At 41.2% G+C, this 18,867-nt stretch overlaps 2 protein-coding genes across 3 annotated transcripts in view; both read left to right on the top strand.

Moving 5' to 3' along the window:
* Nucleotides 1–4,058, top strand: part of ncoa6 (nuclear receptor coactivator 6) — an 11,567-nt gene extending 7,509 nt beyond the window's left edge. Inside the window, exons 13-18 of the mRNA XM_022741960.1 lie at nucleotides 1–1,452; nucleotides 1,935–1,991; nucleotides 2,284–2,314; nucleotides 2,773–2,814; nucleotides 3,059–3,192; nucleotides 3,287–4,058. The exon at nucleotides 1–1,452 is cut by the window's left edge and continues 1,585 nt beyond it. Coding sequence (XP_022597681.1) covers nucleotides 1–1,452; nucleotides 1,935–1,991; nucleotides 2,284–2,314; nucleotides 2,773–2,814; nucleotides 3,059–3,192; nucleotides 3,287–3,333 — 1,763 coding nt within the window. The 3' untranslated portion in view covers nucleotides 3,334–4,058. The remainder of the gene's footprint in view (nucleotides 1,453–1,934; nucleotides 1,992–2,283; nucleotides 2,315–2,772; nucleotides 2,815–3,058; nucleotides 3,193–3,286) is intronic.
* Nucleotides 4,059–4,491: 433 nt separating this feature from the next.
* On the top strand, nucleotides 4,492–17,044 carry LOC111219319 (DNA topoisomerase 1-like). 2 transcript variants are annotated; one of them, XM_022741954.1, is made up of 21 exons: nucleotides 4,492–4,577; nucleotides 4,896–4,920; nucleotides 6,782–6,878; nucleotides 7,567–7,705; nucleotides 8,072–8,127; nucleotides 8,309–8,404; nucleotides 8,502–8,592; nucleotides 8,708–8,793; nucleotides 8,943–9,058; nucleotides 9,146–9,267; nucleotides 9,378–9,500; nucleotides 9,588–9,775; nucleotides 11,116–11,260; nucleotides 11,397–11,540; nucleotides 11,710–11,895; nucleotides 12,517–12,585; nucleotides 12,705–12,819; nucleotides 14,082–14,209; nucleotides 14,361–14,455; nucleotides 14,738–14,887; nucleotides 16,738–17,044. In XM_022741954.1, exons 1-21 carry the CDS (start codon nucleotides 4,545–4,547, stop codon nucleotides 16,838–16,840), a joined length of 2,307 nt encoding a protein of 768 aa, XP_022597675.1. In that variant the 5' UTR covers nucleotides 4,492–4,544; the 3' UTR covers nucleotides 16,841–17,044. The 2 variants fall into 2 exon arrangements, with proteins under 2 accessions (XP_022597675.1, XP_022597674.1); XM_022741953.1 differs by having other exon boundaries at nucleotides 8,300–8,404.
* Nucleotides 17,045–18,867: the final 1,823 nt, after the last annotated feature.

Raw genomic sequence — 18,867 nt, 5'->3', positions numbered from 1 at the left:
TTTGTAACACCCTCAGTACTAACACTAATACCACCCCGAGTTTAAACCCCAACCCAGTCACTTCTGGTCAGAGCAGTTCTGCCTTAGCTGTTAGTACCAGTTCTATCTCCAGCTCTGCTCTAAACCCAGCCAGTTCAGCTCTAAAACCAAACCCTAGTCCTAAACCTGTGACAAGTGTTCACTCAGTCATACAGATCCCTGCCTCCTCTAGCACCATTTCCCCCAACCAGATCACTGTGTTTGTCACCTCCAACCCCATCACCTCAGCCCCCACTCCCCAGGCACCCACATCTATGGTCTCCACCATGGTGGCTGTCCCTAACAAGAACATTAGACCTCAGGACATCCGGCAGCAGACCCCTGTCCCCCGACCTCCTCAGTTTATTGCCACCACCCCTGTATTTATCAACCCAATTTTCCAGGTCCCGGGTGCACCTGTGGCTCCCAATACCACAATGGTATCACAGTCAGTGACCATGGTGGGGCCTATCCAAGTGTCCACTACAAACATCCAACTCTCTCCTGCCCCAAGCTCCACCCAGTCCTCGGGGGCTAACATGACCGGCACTCAGCCTGCCAGAAGTGCTGTTGGACAGGTCCAGATTGCTACTACTATGTCATCATCAGCCCCACTTGGTACTCTCACAACTCCTCAGCAAATTAACTCAGTGGCTCTCAAAACAGAAAATGTAGGTGAGGCAATTTCTGCTCAGAAAGCTAGTCCTCCGGTCCAGCAGCCATCTCCTCATCCAAGCCCGTCAGCTTCATCTCCCTTTCAGCCACCCCTGGCTTCTCCACCTCCCTGCTCTAGTCCTGGGGTTGTAAACACCATTCGGAAGACCACCATGTCCCCATCTCCTGCGGCTCAAGTGAAAAGTAAACCTGCACAGGCTTCTGCAGCTGTTTCTGGTTCAGCTGACTCTCAGCAAAGTCCTGTGGAAAGGCCTGCAGAGGGGCCCACTGTGGCTGTGCCACCGCAGGTCTTTCATCCTCCTGCTAGTCCTGCCATTCAGACTGAAGCACCAGCTCCCCATCAAAGTGCTGTTGCTCCAAACAACATTACTCCATCTGCAGTCTCTTCTCCAATCCCAGTTCCTGGCCAAGTTGCTGTTCCTACTCAGATTGTTGCCCAGGCTGCAATTACTGCACCAGCTACAGTAACAAGTCCAGCCCAGCCTATAACCTCTCAAGCTCCTATTGTCACAGTAGTTGGCACTACCACAGACGCCGCTTCTGCTACCTTGCTCTCTACGGTCGCTCCTGTACAAAGTCCTGTACCGTCCATTGTTCCAATTGCTGCTGCAGCTGGACCTGTGCAGGAGGTTCCCCCGACCACATCCTCTCCAGTTGCTAACCCCAGCGGAGTTCCACCAGTTCAGTCTGACGCCCCAGTGATGGAGCCTCCCATGCCCCCAGCTGCAGCACCTCATGAAACCACTCAGACCACCCCAGGTAAACACACAATTATGAGCCAAAAAAACATCGGGTAAGTCTGCATGTATCAAGTAAACAGGATAAGAATGATACTCTGGCCATAATTCTTTGTCAGGTCAAATTGATGACTACACATACCGTGTGTCACTGCTGCGGTAAGGGTTAGTTATAACATGTCATGTAACATGTTATGCAACTTCAAGTGTCATGCAACCTTAAGTATCAAGCTTTCTTGGGTTTGAACATTTTGCAAAGAATATTTTCTTTTTGTTGTTTAAAAGGGAAAACACTTGCTCTATGCAAAACCATTGATAACTGGAGGGCTTAGTAGAGAGGAGACTGTTAGACAGTTAGGCAAAGCTTCTGCTCAACACCCAGCATACGTACATAGCCACTTTATATATTGTTTTAGTTGAACAATCTGTGATGCATATTTCTACCTAATAATTTGTTTTACATATTCAAATGTGTCAGTTGAACTATCTCATAATTTTCCCTAGCACCTATTCCACAAGAAGTCCCACAGTCTCAGGAACCTGTTGCTACCGAGAAGACAGGTAAGTGTATCCATCCTTTTTTTTTTTTTTTTTTTTTTTAATTTATTTATTTTTTTTATGTTCTTTTAAGAAGTTATTGGAAATGCTTGTCTTTTAAGCAGGAAAGAACAATTATAGTCTTATTGTAAGTAATTGTCTTAGAAATAAATCTTGTCTTTGTNTAATTTATTTATTTTTTTTATGTTCTTTTAAGAAGTTATTGGAAATGCTTGTCTTTTAAGCAGGAAAGAACAATTATAGTCTTATTGTAAGTAATTGTCTTAGAAATAAATCTTGTCTTTGTCCTATTCAGGTGAAGAGGTCTCAACAGGTTCTGAGCAGGGGTAAGAGTCCTTCATAACGATTGTATTCTTTTAATTGCTGTGTTGTTGATTAGCTGTGTAATGCTTAATGTGCTGGGGTTTATTAAGGTGTCCGTTGCTATTGATCTCTGAAAAGTTGGCCTAGTCTTAAAACCCGTGCTCCTGAAGGAGAAATGCTTAGACATTTCTAACTCTACTGAAACTCAGGGAGTTCATTTGGTTGGCCAAGCGGGTGAAAACAATGAGCCACGTGGCCTCAGCACTTGGTATGTATGATTAGCATGCAATAATATAAATATACTAATGCATGTCAGAAGTTTAAATAAAGAACAGCCTATCACAAAGAAAGCTGTACTACTCCTCTGACCGTTATGGCCATATCTCTTTTCCTGGGGATTGTCATAATATGGTGGGGAAGTGAAGCCATGTTTGTTCAGCACAGTTTATAGTTTACCGCTGTTTTTCCACTTCTATCACAGATGGGCAAAGAAAAGAAAGACGCCCATCAACTTAGTCCCAAGGTATGTATTTTAACATGTTGGCGCTGCAAAGACACAAGCAGTGATCATGTCGACGTAGTGGATGCTGTCGGGATGAAGACGGACAGTATCTGTGGTAGACGAGGAAAAACAGCAGTCCTGAGTGGTATTATATCTTTCTCTGAGTAGAGCAGAGTTAACTCACACCCGTGCATGTTTAATAACACATCCTTGTGTTGTCCTTTTCTTCCTTGTCGTTTGTTGTTTTTCTGTGTGGTCCTCCCAGAGCTGCTGTGGAGAAGCCCAAGGGACCGAGCAGACGCAGCTCCCGGGCAGAGAAGGAGGTGGAGGAGGAGCCAGTAGCAGACAGTGGCATTAGGAAGAGATCAGCCAGGCCTGGAACCAGTGCTGCTGTAAAAGGTAAACACGCAAGAAGAATATCTCACTGCACCTAAGCTATACATATGGTATTACTACCTGTTTCCCTAATGCACCTGTATGTGCTTTTAAACAGAAACTGGAGCGAGCCCCACCCAAGCCAAACGAAGGAAGTCTAAATAGACACAACTGCAGTTGTGACAACCTGTGAACTGTACTGTAAATGTTTTTGTTTTCCGCTGTGAATCATTTGATATCGGTTTCTCTGTCCCAGATTATGAATTTTCATTGGAAGAGGAAACCTTGTACAGATTGTTTTAAAAAGAATTATGCTATTGTTTTGTCCATGCTATTATGTGAGATTGTAGTTAGAATGTGTGCATACAGTATGTGTTTGTGTGAATGTGCTTTTTATATTAAATGCTGGATTAATCATGTGAAGACTGATAATGGAGCTTGTTATGATTGTATAATTATGTTGTAAAACTGAATTAAATTTTCTACTGCTTTTGTTCCGTGAAACTGAGTAATATGATTCATGTATTTTCCCAAGGGCCTAAGCTTTGGTCACAGTTTTTTAATTCTTCCCAGTACTGTGTTAAACTCCTAGATTTCTGAGAAGCACTTAGTAGAGGGCGATGTAAATAGTCAGGTCTCCTCTCCCTTTACGTGAAGAGAAATTGAAGTACAGACGGCACCTAATGCTCACGAACGGAAATGCAGGTGTGTAGTAGTGAGGTGAATAGTAGACTGCTCCGACTGATATATTATTATTTGTGACATCATTATGTGATTAATACTGAAGCATCAGTGTGTAAGCAGCATGTTCCTTTTGTAGCTGCTGGAGGGTTGAAGTTTGATGTACAGTTTTATACAAAGGGACACCAGATAAATACTGAGGTGTGCTATGTTTTACCTGTCTGTACCCCATTTCTCATAAGCCTTCCATGAACCGCCTGTAACATAAAGCATTACAAAGATTCCTTTTGAAAAATATGTTGCTTTGTTGTATAAGAAGTGAATTACTCATGTTACTACTGATTGCTAATAGTTGGCAGTGTTCAGCTCAGGAATTGATAAGGTATAAGGGGAACTCAGGATCCACTGATGCTGCTACGCCCCAGCAGAAACAAGTCCTTTATGAATGTAGTAAAACAGGCTAATAGTGAGAGAAATTAAAGTGTCCACACTGGCTTGATAGCTGATATTTGGATTGTGCTTCAGGTAGGGAGCACGCAGAGTATCTTCTGTGCTCAGGTTGGTGTGAGCATGCGCAGTCCGTGAACATTGGGACTCCATTCCAGTGTGTCAGTGAGGGTTCCCTGAGCCTCGCATCCTCAACAGCTGTCTACTGTGATAACTTCACCTGCTTTACAAACAAAAACAACTTGACCATGAGCGGAGATCATGGACATGGAGGCTCTCAGGTAGCTTTTTGTCAATAATTCGTGTTTTTCTGGTCAGTTTGTATGAATTCCTCGGCAATAACGGACATAACTGACAAGTATTAATCGTCTTGGTGTGAAATAACGGTGAAGAAATGTTAGCTAATGTTACAAGTTACGCTGCTCTCTTTGTCATTTCAGTGAAAACTTTGAAATCATGTGCAGTATTTGCGTTTTGTTGCAGCAAAAATAAACGTTATTTCTCGGGTACAGCTGTATGCCAATTGAAACTTGAATTACCCGAGCTACCGGCATTTTCAAAATTGAAATATTAAAAACATCCTTTTTCACAATTTCCAGGTCAATTCGGGATCTAAAGGAAGCGGTAGGTCCTCTGATGAGGATTTTTTTATTCATACTGACTCTGATTTCCAGTCGGAATCGTGATCTGTCTACTGTTAGTTGTTAAAAGGACAGAAATGGCGTCCCAGAGACTAAGTCCCTTCTCCTCCACTCTCTTGCGGCTATTGTTCAAAAAGAGGGTCTGAAATGTACACTTGCCACCCTCGGTTTTTTAATCTGATGAGGTATTCCGAAAGGGCCTGGCATCGTGTTTATTTTGCATGCTTTAGTTTGATAATCTGTGCGTGCATTTACAACGAATTTTGGAGCCGAAAGTGGCAGAATTGGGGCTGAGGACTTAGTCTCTGCGCCATTTTCTTTTTCTGTATGTAGCGGTCAGGGCGCCGATCAGTGAGCCAACTGTCTGCCGTGATATGGAGGCGAGAGCTGGGAGCTTATCGCCTCTCCCTGCCCGTATCTCACCACCAGCTGCACTCTCGCCTCCATCTCCGTGCGAGAGACATTTATCTGCACTGCCAACAGGGAATCCTCACGCATGAGTTTGTAACTCAAAGTCACAGAAAAGAAAAGTTGCACTACGTGATTAAAAGCATATGCGTTCAGCAGTCTTTTTTTTTTGTTGTTGTTGCACAAATTATACTATCCGCACAAGAGTAACCGTCACTATTATAAAGTTGAGAGGGCTTTTTTATTTCTTGATGGCTTAATTTGCAGCCCGATTTGCTGTTGATAAAAGCAGTCTGTAGGTTTATAGCTGGGATGTGTGTTACTGTTTCATGTGACAATAGCAGATAACGCTTTTATTAAACTGCCATGACAACAGGGGGCCACGAGGTGATGATCAAGCCAAACCAGGTCTACCTCAGGAGGGGTTTCACTCAGCGGGAAATATTCTTAGTACGAAGACTCATGTAAAATTGGTAACAGTATAACCATTTGAGAAGCTGCACTGAGAGTAGGAAAACGATTTTGCCTCTCAAGTGTTACCTCATAGTTCCTATTAAAAAAAATAAATCAAAAGTTGGACAACAGCCTGCTGAAAAAAAAGTTGTTTAATATTGGAGTTGATGAATATTGTGAGAACATAGTTGGAATATTACAGCGATCTTGTGGTAAACACTAAAGCAGGGATAGGCAAATAGCAGCCCAAAATAATTTTCTCCACAGGGAAAGCTGATGTTTTCCTTTTATAGTTTATCAATCCTTTTAGATCATTTCTCATCAATCTACTGTAGTTAACAGTGTATATACATGGCTTATGTAAATCCGATAACATCTAACAATAGTCAACACTTGGCTTGTCAAACACATATACTTGGCAGTCTAACAGAAATGGCCTGCTGATTAAAAAAAAGAAAAGAGGTTTCTAAGGCAACAACAACATTTACGACACCTCCAGTCAGCCATACAGTAAATGAGGTCAGCCACTGTCAATTTTGAGTCAGTTTATTGCCAAATGAGTGTTAAATGAGCTGCTGTAGCTCTGTTAGCCTTCACAAAATGACACCTGCATTCAAATATGATCCTAAATACAAATAAAATACTTCAAAATAAAATATCTGCAACATACAATAAATATCTGCATCACCACTGCAACTATAAAACTATGTTGGCGTCTCATCGAACAGTGCTGAAAAAACTGGCCTGTGGTTGTACGTAATTGTTGACCCCTGTATGGACTGGGGTTTGCTTTTGCTTTTTTCTCTTCAGTTTATGTGAATACACCTCCTAGCTCAAATAAACACTAGGGACATCTAGATCTATAAGTGTAGACAGCTAAATGAAAAGACTGATTCTTGTATATACACAATGGGCAAAAATATTCTGTTTTCAGACTTTTTTTTAATGCAGCGAAACAAGTTGATATCTCCTTTGTGTCATAGATACTCACAAACATAAAGACAAGCACAAAGACAAGGAACACAGACACAAAGATCACAAGAAAGACAAGGAGCGAGAGAAACTGAAGCACAGCAACAGGTAAGGAAATCTACATTTTCCTTCCTTTCTTTTTTTTTTTTTTTTACAGTACATGTGTTGAGTCTGTCTTAAGCTATTATTTGTGTACTGAAGTTGCCTACAGCCCCTGAAATGATTATTTTTTCAATATTACCTCTTAACATGCACTTATCCTCACAAAGCTTCATTTTTACCAGTATGAATTCTGGTGGTTTTAGCTGTCAAAACTGAATCTTAAACGACAAGGATAATGACACAGATTCTGTCCATTCAGAACATATTAAAAAAGGCAAGCTTTTCCACAGACATGAAAGAATCACAGAGGGTAATGCTCATTTCATTGAAACTGACAGGAACCCTGCCATGTTAAATCAGCAAACATACATCACAATGACTCGCGAAAATGTGCTTTTATGAATGACATCTGCAGCTCATTTGTAATTTGAACCAGAATGGACATTTGCTATGGTTTCTTTTTGTCTGGTTGAAATACTTGTGGGCTGCAGTATATTAGCAAAGTCACGACTTTGGCCATTCCTGCTGGCAGCCGTCCCCGACACTGTCATTATTTGTCAAAAACAGTTACATTTGTATTGCTGGTGGTTGCTGCCTTTTTTTTTTCTTTTTTTTTTTCTGTGTCTCTATGCATCTGGAGCACGTCTGACCTTTTCGCACTTGATCTCTGACCTCTGTGGCTTCTGTGTTCCAGCGAACATAAGGAGCACTCTGAGAAGAAACACAGAGACAAAGACAAAGAGAAGCTGAAGCACAGTGACGGCAGCTCAGACAAGCACAGGGAAAAACACAAAGAGAAAGACAAGGACAAAGAGAGGAGGAGAGAGGAGAAGGTCTGTTCATAGTCAGTCTGTCTTTTATGAAAGGCGGTAGAGGCCTGACATGAAAATATTATGTTTTGTCATCATTAAAGAATAATTATTTTGTTACATTAACATAAAAGCTTTGTTTTCTCATGATCATCATTTTTTTTTGTGGTTTTGATATAACTCTTGTGTTTATTGATGTATCCCAGTGTCTTCCAGAAATTGCAGTCATGAGAAAACAAAACATAAAACTAATAAGTATACAGATGGCAACTCCAGCCCCCCGTGAACTCTGACCATAAGTTAAAGTTTAGACAGTTTAAATACTGTTGAAGTGAATTTTAATTATCCACAGATGGGAAAATCTAATATGTTTTTCCCTGTCTCTCACAGATCAAATCATCCCATGTAGACAGGCCTAAAAAGGAGAAGGAAAACGGACACGTAAGGTAAACAGCATCACTTTGTTGTGTCTGATGTGAAATGAAAGTAATTATAAAGCTGCTCCAGCCATAAATCATTTTGGAAAGAATTAACCGCAGGCTTAGCTATTGCTTCGTTATGATGAATGGGATATTGCTTCACTAATATGCAATTCAATATCTCCAACGTGTGACTTAGAGACACAAGCCCAGCAGCCATAAAGAGCGAGCCTGAAGAAGACAACGGCTTCTACCCCTCTCCCCAACACAACAAGTCCACCAAACGAGAGTATGACAATGAAGAGTGGGTATCGTTCAAATGAATCCAAATCATTTAAGAATTGGTTGTCTATAATTCTGTGTTATGAGACACAATTTGATTATCAATGTACTGTTCTCAGATTTGAATACAAGCCCAAAAAAGTCAAGACAGAACACGACAAAAAGGCAAAGAAGAGGAAACATGAGTACGAAGAAGATGAGGAGGACGAGGTTCATTTTTTGTTTTTGTACATCATTTTGATGAATGTGTTGTCATATTCTCCAGGCTGGAGTATTAGCTCTTTTATGTTCTTCAGATTTATTCTGCTCTCTCCACTTGTTTTAGGACATCAAGCCCAAAAAGAAGACAAAAGACAAAAAGGTAACAGAAGGAAAGAAAGCCAAAAAGGAAGAAGAGGAGAAGTGGAAATGGTAAGAAGATCATTTTGGGGTCAAATTGTTCTTTTCCTCAGGAAATTACACACCAAGAACGGTTAGCTGTTATAAACAGCCACTGAGAAGTAAATACCATATTTTTTCTGTTCTCTCACTGGTTTGTATTCTGTTGTTTTGGTGATTAGGTGGGAGGAGGAAAGATACACTGATGGCTCCAAATGGCGCTTCCTTGAACATAAGGGTCCAGTGTTTGCACCTCCATACGAACCCTTGCCTGACAAAGTCAGATTTTACTACGATGGTGAGTCTGTGTAAAAAATAAGTTGTAACATTTTTTTTTTAAATTATCTTCAGTCAAGACTAAAGTATAATTATCCTGTATTTGTAGGTAAGCCTATGAAACTTAGTGCTCCTGCTGAGGAGGTAGCCACATTTTTTGCCAAGATGTTGGATCATGAGTACACCACTAAGGACATCTTCAGGAAGAACTTCTTCAAGGACTGGAGGAAGGTGAGGAGTGTGTCAATTAGAGCACAAGAGCCACAGTCCACAGATGGTGTCAAGTCCAAGCATTTAAATTAGGCATGCTTCAGATATCTTATCTATCTCTTTTATTGTAGGAAATGACATCAGAGGAGAAGTCAAAGATCACTGACCTGAACAAGTGCAACTTCAGTGATATGAATGAATACTTCAAGGCCCAATCAGAGGCCAGGAAACAGATGTCAAAAGAGGAGAAACAGGTAGACCTGCATTCATGCAGACTCTCCCAGCCCTAAAAACATCTTGCAATCTCTCATTGTACTTTGATATTTCTAAACACTTTGTAGAAAATCAAAGAGGAGAATGAGAGACTCCTCCAGGAGTACGGTTTCTGCATCATGGACAACCACAAGGAGAGGATTGGAAACTTCCGCATTGAGCCGCCGGGCCTCTTCCGAGGACGAGGCGACCATCCGAAGATGGGCATGCTGAAACGCCGCATCAGACCTGAAGACATCATCATTAACTGTAGCAAGTGGGTAATCTCATTCCCGCCATTATCACTAGCCTCACTGCCATGAATTGTCACATTTTTATTTGATTTTAGGGATAGGAAGAACACAAAACCTGTGAATCTCAAGTTCTGTGTTTTCACCACAAGTTGGCCCGGTCAAACCAATACAGGTGATGTTATGTGAAAGAATACTGTGGGTCTGAGGTGTGAATTACATGGGCAAACGTGAACATGTGTGCTTGTGAGAAGAGAATATATTAAGTGGGTGCTTGTGGAAGTTATTAGTATGTCAAAAGGTCACATTCAGACATACAGTCTCTGTCCTGTTCTTCACCATTATCTCCCTGTTGAATCTCTTTTTTTTTTCTTCTTCTTCTTATGTCCCCTTATCTTTTCTTTCATCTTCTAACTGTCATGTTGTAATTGCTGGATTTATTTATAGAGGGAATACTTTTTCTTTTTATCTCTAAGCCTCCAGGGCAAGAGTGTGTGCAAGAGAGTTTATGGAAAGGCTAATTTGTTGTGTTCAGTTGCCATCCCAGGGACGCCGGCGAAAGAATGTACATGCTGCATGTGGCACGTACAGTACGGCAGATGTATCACTGACACGCACTCGCACACATGCCGGCACTGTGTCAAAGGTAGTCTTCCTGTCCTGCCGTGTGTGTGCAAACAATAACACTACTCAGGGAGGACACGTTAACCCCCAACATACTGGTCACAACGGGGTTTGTTTTACAGTGGCATTTCTCTGTACTCTATTGTGTCATAGCTGTAGTGTTTATAATACAGAACTAATCATGGTCTGGTCTAGAGCTGCACAATTAATCGAAACATAATCAAAATCACAATATGGCCAAGTGCAATATCCAAATCGCAGGAGCTGCAATTTTTTTGATAAAGGTAAAATGTGTCACAACATTATTGTGCATTGTTAACACCATAAGCGTTGTGGTGCTTCAGAGACACCGCAGCCTATAAATCATATTCTCCAGACGTAAAGGAAAATGTTTGTTTGGTACAAAACCCAACAAAAATCACATCATCATTTTTATATTGTTTTCAGTGAAAATGAAATGCAAAAAATACCCATTCCAACTGAATTCGCAATATCTGCCAAAATAATCGCAATATGATTTTCTTTTTGCGTATCGAGCAGCCCCAGTCTGGTCCATGGCTTATTGTATCAATGAGAAATGGAGGAATGCACCGTAATCAACACACAGGTAGAAACACAGCATCAGTGGAGTTAGACAGCACACAGAAATGCTCCAAGCTGTGGAAAATGCTTTGCTAAACAAAGGGGGGGAATGGTGTCAACATGTTTCTCATCTATCTAAATCTGCCTCCTGTTTCTGTAGGGACTCCAAGCACCCTAAACCTCCCCCAGGCACAAAATGGAAGGAGGTTCGCCATGATAACAAGGTGACCTGGCTGGCGTCTTGGACAGAGAACATCCAGGGCTCCATCAAGTACATCATGTTGAATCCTAGCTCCAGGATCAAGGTGCCTGCCGTCTCAACACTGAGCCTCCAGCTTCAGTTTTGTATTAATCCTAACCCGTATCGAAGGTTACATATTTTACCAGTTCTCTCATGATGACAAAAAAAAAAAAAAGAGCTGTTTGTGTATGTTTGTGCAGGGGGAGAAGGACTGGCAGAAATATGAGACTGCCCGACGGTTGAAGAAGTGTGTAGATCGCATCCGAAACCAGTATAGAGACGACTGGAAATCAAAAGAGATGAGGATCAGGCAGAGAGCTGTGGCGCTTTATTTCATAGACAAGGTGAGGAAAGTACGGTGAAATTGTAATGATAAAATACTAATACTTATTACAACCACCAATATTTTAACTTAGTTGATGCATGCACCCAAGTTTATAGAATAAATCCCTGAGAAAATGTGTCACCTTTACAACTTGATCATGATCCTAATGTATGGGGTTTCCCTCGTAGCTGGCACTGAGGGCAGGTAATGAAAAGGAGGAAGGCGAGACAGCGGACACAGTCGGCTGTTGCTCGCTGCGGGTGGAGCACATCAAACTGTACCCCAAAATGGATGACCAGGAGTACGTGGTGGAGTTCGACTTCTTGGGAAAAGACTCCATCCGCTACTACAACCGGATCCCTGTGGAGAAGAGGGTAAGAGAGGGAAAAGGAAAAGAGAGGAGAGGAGGTAAAGACAGAGCAGAAGGGAGACAAGAAAACCTGTGGCAGATACATTAAAGCACTGAACTGTGATTTCTGGTTTTATGAGGGTGGTGCTGGGTGTGCATTTGACATTTATGTGAATTTAGTGTTAATGAGATAAGAAGTTGCCAGGCTGAGTAGGATGTTTGCACAGACAGGTGATCAGGCACTAAAACCTTTCCGCCTGCTCTGCCTCAGAGGGTGGTCTGTTTCCTGCTATTACCGGAGTGTACTCACACACACTCACACGCACACACACACACACACACACACACACACACACACACACACACACACACACTAGTTATCTGTTATTTTCAGTCACAAACTCTTCAGCACACCTTTGCACTATCTAATGTACTGCTACACTTCCTCTTCCTCTGCATCCCTACATACATTTAGAAGTGTATACAAAAAAAACCCACAAACCTACAATAAACCACCTGCACTTGTCATCATGAACAGAGATAATATAGCACCCCCATGTGGCAGAAATTTGATAGTGCATACATGAGCACAGTTAACTGAAGTGTTGAATTCATGCTCAGCAAATCTTTGTTGATTTCTTAACAGGTTTTTAAAAACCTTCAGCTGTTTCTGGAGAACAAGCAGCCAGAAGACGACCTCTTCGACAGACTGAATGTGAGAAACACACGTGAAAATCTATCTTTAAATTAATAATCATAATAATTTGTATCTCTGTTCCCCACTGCTTCTCTTTCCTCTGCTTTTCACGCTCTGCTTCTCTGTGTCTCCTGCAGACTTCTATTCTGAATAAACACTTGCAGGAGCTGATGGATGGACTGACAGCCAAGGTCTTTCGTACCTACAACGCTTCCATCACCCTCCAACAGCAGCTCAAGGAACTTACCTGCAGTGAGTGACAGCAGCCACAGCCAGTTACAGCAACAACAACAACAACAACAACAACAACAACAAAGCAGCTCACTAGAATAACAGCCACGTAGTTTCTAAACACAAGTACACATTGAAATCACTCTTTGTGACGTTGCACAATTTTACTGCGATTGTGGAATTCAACAAAAACTCAAGTTTGAAATGTAAAATGTAAAAGATGCGTTGACACATTTTGCCCATTGATTCTTGCAAGAAGTCTTCCTATAAACAAAAATTGCATAGGTCTTAATTGTTAGATCGCATGGTGCATGATGTTTTATAGTCTTTTGAAGCATCAAAGAAAATAATTGGACTTTAAATGTTCGGGAATTGGATCCAACACACGTTGCTGTAAACTCAACAGATGATTACACTGGATGTAATAACAGGAATAACTTTAGGCGGATTGAGGTAACAGTCATATTGTTTATCAACATCAAGAGCAAACAAAACGAACACTTAAAAAAGTAATTAAATCCATTCAATATATCAATGCCTGCAAGGAATTATAAAGTAACACAGTATAGGATTGTGGTTTTATCAGTAATCTGTCTCTTCAGTTGCATATTGCATAAATATGCATGTATATGTGTAACATGTAACAGGTGGCGTCTGTGTTGTGTTTGTTAGCAATGAAGATGCAGTGACACCAGGATCTCTTTGGAGTTTAAATCTGTTTATTCTGACAAGGACAGATAATAAAGCAGAACCTTCATGCAAATAAACCTGCTCGCTCCAGCTCCTCTCTCCCGCAGGACAGCAGTACAAAGGGCCTCGTAATGAAATATTCAACATGGAACATAAACTCATGTACAACAAAACATACCTGACAGGGACAAATAATAAAGCAGAACCACCTTGTAAATAATACTTGGTCCGCTCTAGCTCCAACACAAATGAAATAAATTAAGTGTGAAACAGGAATGTGAGCTTAGTATACAGTATCATAGCGGAGAGGTGAAGGGGCCAAAGTGAATTTATACTGCGGTCCGTAGAAGAAGTGAAGGGGTCTGGGTTTTGAACTTGAAGTATACACATCCTAACTTTGAAAGCCTTCCCAGTCAATTAATATCTATATTTTGACAGATTATGTATAATTACATAAAGAAGAGGTCACTGTATAGATGGTTCAGTTACAAAAATACTATGAATAAAATATGTTCTGCCTTTATATATTAATATGTAGGTCAATGATTTCAAATTTCAATCATTTTAAACTTCTCCTACCTTGTTGTGTCCAGCTGATGACAGCATCCCAGCTAAGATCCTGTCCTACAATCGGGCCAACCGGGCAGTGGCCATCCTCTGTAACCACCAGAGAGCTCCACCTAAAACATTTGAGAAGTCCATGCAAAACCTTCAGACCAAGGTAAACCTCATGTTCCACCTTTCTTCGGTTTTTGCTGTCCCTCCACTAACAATGATGTCTCGGTACTATCTTGGCCGCCTTAAAGTAAAATGTTGCCGATGAAGATGTTCCCTGTCTACATGATGAAGATGTGTGTTTGTTGTGATTGCAGATTGACGAGAAACAGAATCAACTGTCTGCAGCCAGGAAGCAGCTGAAGGCTGCCAAGGCTGATCACAAGGCTTCCCATGATGACAAGAGCAAAAAGTAAGAATGCCTGAGCGCTGCTAACCGGTGCAAGAGACTATCACAGTCTTATCCATTACTTACTGAAACCTCTTCATCTCAGGTGGGATGTAAGGCCACAAAGTTTTATCTGGTTGTCTCCTAAACATTAAGTTCATGATGTTTAGTTTGTCGGTATAATTCTTCCTTCCTCTGTCTCTCCCTTGTCTCTGTGCCTCTGTGCATCTCGATCTTTGTCTCTTTTCTCCTTCCCTCTGTACCTGTACTTATTCCTTCCTCTGTCTGCCTGTGTGTCTCTCTCAGGGCTGTGGAGGTGAAGCGTAAAGCTGTCCAGAGGATAGAGGAGCAGCTGATGAAGCTCCAGGTGCAGGCCACAGACAGAGAGGAGAACAAGCAGATTGCCCTGGGCACCTCCAAGCTCAACTACCTGGATCCACGCATCTCTGTTGCATGGTATGTATGTGTTGCAGCAGATGTTGCTCACTTCTGTTTATTAACCACAAGCTATCGTTTCATTACAGGTGTCACTACAGTAAAAATAACTGACATTAAATGAGCAAACCACCTACTGTTTAATAGGCCAGCTTTCTCTGGGTGGGTGAGAGTGTGTGTGTGTGTGTGTGTGTGTGGGGGGGGGGGGGGGGGTGCATATCTACCTTGGTGACAGAAAGGCAGGAAATGCTCTTGCATTGTAGGAAAAGGAGCAGCACAAGCAAAAAAGCTAACGGCTGCAGAAGGAAAATAAGAGGAAGAAAAGCGTGTGAGTGTGAGGAACAATGGGGTTTGTTTCTAAAAGCCAGGGAGCGTCCCCAAACAGCACTCCTTCCTCCATGTGGGAAGTCAATGAGGAGCTGTCTGTGGCTGAATGGAGGGCCAGGCCTCAGAGACGGGGGAACAGTAGTCCGCCCTCCCTAACCCATGCCCCACAGCTATTTATGGAGAGCCTCCTCCTCAAGCACAATGGATACAGGAATGCTCCATGTTTTGCCTGGTTGTAAGGCGTAAGGGATGGGGTCCCCCCTAATAGGGTGGTGCATGGGAACCTGGTCTACACTGTAGTTGTATGTTTGTGAATATGTGTTACAGAGATGAAAACACTGAGTTGAGTCGGGTTGATTGGTGCCGGGGAGGCGTATTTTTCCGGTCATGCAGAGAGAAACCTTGTCTAATGAATTGGGAGCTTATCAGTTTTTCTGTTTAGTTAGCCTCTAGCTAGCTATACCTATATATTATTCATTATTCCAACCTGAACTGTTTCATCACCACCTTTTTCCGTACCGCGTAGCACTTTCATTCTTGCTATGTATGATTTTGTGGAACAGTAGTCTCTCTTTACTCAGCAGTTGAGTTAACAGTTAGTCGGAATTAGCGTTTAATCCTAAATCAGAACAGGTGTGCCTTAAAATTTGAACCCTTATCACACAGGATTCCTGGCTGTCCTTGGTTTTAAATCTGCAATGTTTGATGCGCATCTTGGTGCATAATACTAGAATATAGCTGCGATGTTCCTGCATTTCAGAGCCAGAGCCGTCACGAGAACTGAAAACATTTTAAGGCCACTGGGCGTCTCAGCCAGAAATGTGACAGAAGTTCAGAATTCACGCCACAAGCCTCTTTCACTGCAGACATTTTGACTTTTTTGGTTTTTACTAATAACATTAACAATGCCCTGTGGTGTCCCAGAACAGCGTAACACAATAGACCTTCCTCACAGCAGACATTTTGGCATGTCATAACAGGAAGAGCAGAGTTGTAATCAATAACTTTAATAAGGGGTGCATTCCATTTAGGTGAGCTATAGTTTGAGGCCCTGGTGTTATGCAAGCTGGCGCCGTGTCACGGCTCACTGGGACAGAAGTGAGCCATCGTTAATGAAATTTGCTTGACCTGTATTTTTCCTGCTGTGACAAGTCAAAATGTATGTTGTGAAAAAGATCAATACCTGGACCTTGTCAAAGGAGTGAATCAAAGTTTCACCATAAATTCAGTATACTGTACATGTGGACTGTCTCTAAAGACACTGGATTATAGCGGATATACCAGTATAGTAATACATAGTGGACTCTTTCACAGTTCAGTATAAAAAGCACTAAACAAACAATGGTCATTAATCAAGTCCCTACAACATTAACACGGTGCACATGAGCTGAATAGTTTTAGATTTTCTGCTGACATCTGACTCACTGTCTAGTCGTCTTCATGGAATTTCCCAGATGTGAATAGTGAGTAGTGGATGCGGCCAGTGAGTGGCTGAGCTCAGTCATTTTTAGCCCTTAAACTGGTCCGTCCTCCCTCCTCTCCAGGTGCAAGAAATGTGACGTTCCCATTGAGAAGATCTACAACAAAACCCAGAGAGAGAAGTTTGCCTGGGCAATTGACATGGCTGAAAAGGACTATGAGTTTTAAACACACATGATGTTTTACCTTTTCTACCCAAGCCTTTGATTGTAAAGATGGTTTGTAGTTGATGTCAAATGATTCCACTGTGTGGTTACTGCAGGGCTGTAAAGGAAGACGCTAAAAACATTGTTAGAGCTGTGACCACAGATAAATAATTGTGCTGTACATATGGATTGATTGTGAATATGGGATAATAACTCCTCAACTATTCGACCAAGCTCCCGAAGGGCATCGCTTTTTAAAAAAAAAAAAATCACAGTAGTGTGTATGTAGCTGCAGGTATCTGCCCATGATCAAACAACTATGAACACATTAGTATTATCTTTTGCCAGACACGACTGTACTGAAATTTGTAAGCCATCAGATTTATTGAGAAATTCTATATTCTCATAGAATAATGAATTAATAAATGTTTGTATGGGGAGACTGTGAGAAACAACATGAGAGAGATAATGATATGATGAAATTCAATTTGTGGAATTTTAGTGTGAAAGATTGGTACAGTAAAATGAGCCTGACAGACTGATGACAGTGTGACGAATAGAAACCCTAGCACTATGCCCATATAACTATTGGCACACAGAATGTCATCTTTTTTTCTTTTTTTTTTGTTTGATTTTGCTGTTTATTTCAGGGATGTACATATTTTTTTGTCATTTCTCAGTGACTATGAATCATGGTTTTTTTTTGTTGTTGTTTTTTTTTTTTTTTTTAATGGGTGCTGTATGCATTGTCAACAAAAAGCTCTTCATTGCTCATATGCAACTTGTGTGTATGTGTGTGTCTGTTTCCACAGTTTTACAGTGAATAAGACGTAACGTTCCTCTCAGTTACTTGAAACAGCTGAAGTACAGCCTAATGTTTTGTGTGTCAGAGCTAAAAGTGACAGACATGTTTTTTTAAGAGGGATGTGGATTTTGCCAAAAAAAAAAATCACAGAAGTCTATCATTGTAGTGTGCTGTTTTTTTGTATTGCTATAATTAAGCAGAAAGTGTCTTCTTTGAATTGATCTCCAAATGTGAATGGATATTCTAACTTTTGTCATTAATATTTCCTGCTATTTGATCATTTCTCACACAACTCCTGATTGGTTGAATACTTATTGTTTTGAGCTTTGTAGTCTTCAGAATAAAACACCAACCCGCCCCCTTTTGTCCTGACTGCTTTTTTTGTGTGTGAAACAGCAGGCTCATTCCCTGAGTATACAACACATTACATAATCCTGTCAGAGGTAATCAGCAGCAATCAGTCAAGTGTGTATCAAATATGTATCGAAAGTAGTTCACTTATCAATTTTAATTTCTGTTTTCACTTACGTACGTCCCTATTTACATAAATAATAAAAGTGAAACGTAGCCTTTTACCCAGTTACATAAGGAGGAGAACAAAACAGCAAGAGATTGTGTTGGTATGTTAATCTGTAATTCAGTGCAGTATTAGTGCAGGGAAAATAATTATTAAGTTACCTGTTCATTGACAAGTTGTGATAAAGGTTATATTGAGGAGGCAGTACAGAATAAGTGGAGTGGCTGCGTCTTTAAGAGGCCGATACAGGCGCTCCTACTGGAGGGATGAGCTGCGTTAAGCGAACGAGAGATATACGAGGTTATACCGGAAGTAGCTTAAATATCTCCAGAATAAATGCATGGAGTTTGCAGTAACATACAGCTCTTCGACGTGGGACTTCAGAACAGACCACATGTAAAGCAAGACTTTTTGAATGAAAGTTGAAGATCATGTAACAAAAGGCAATTCAATTTCAAAGATACCAAAACATTTATCAATAAGTGCCAAGACTAGTCAAATGCACTGATGATGGTTGTTAAGTTGAAGCCTTTCGTTGATGTGCAGCCATTGCTGAGCCATCCCAAGGTACTGCCTTAGAAATCCACACAGAGTTGATACAAACAGTGCTGTGTTGTGAGTTTCATAAATGCATTTATGGCAGAGTACCCACTCATAAATTACTTATATATGAGGGCAACACAAAAATCCCATAACCTAACGTAAGGAGCCAAAAACTTGAAGAAGA

Source organism: Seriola dumerili, unplaced genomic scaffold (assembly GCF_002260705.1).
Source record: "Seriola dumerili isolate Sdu_G_001 unplaced genomic scaffold, Sdu_1.0 BDQW01000057.1, whole genome shotgun sequence".
In the NCBI taxonomy this organism is placed as follows: Eukaryota; Metazoa; Chordata; class Actinopteri; order Carangiformes; family Carangidae; genus Seriola; species Seriola dumerili.
The sequence above is the reverse complement of the archived record's forward strand: the minus strand, read 5'-3'. Positions and strand labels throughout refer to the sequence as shown.

Bases quoted from the DNA above. Each gene is read 5' to 3' on its own strand.
- LOC111219319 (XM_022741953.1), top strand. From the start codon at position 4,545: ATGAGCGGAGATCATGGACATGGAGGCTCTCAG. The intron at 11,261-11,396 runs GTGCCTGCCGTC...ATGTTTGTGCAG, and splicing joins ATCCTAGCTCCAGGATCAAG to GGGGAGAAGGACTGGCAGAA. The intron at 12,586-12,704 runs GTGAGAAACACA...TGTCTCCTGCAG, and splicing joins ACCTCTTCGACAGACTGAAT to ACTTCTATTCTGAATAAACA.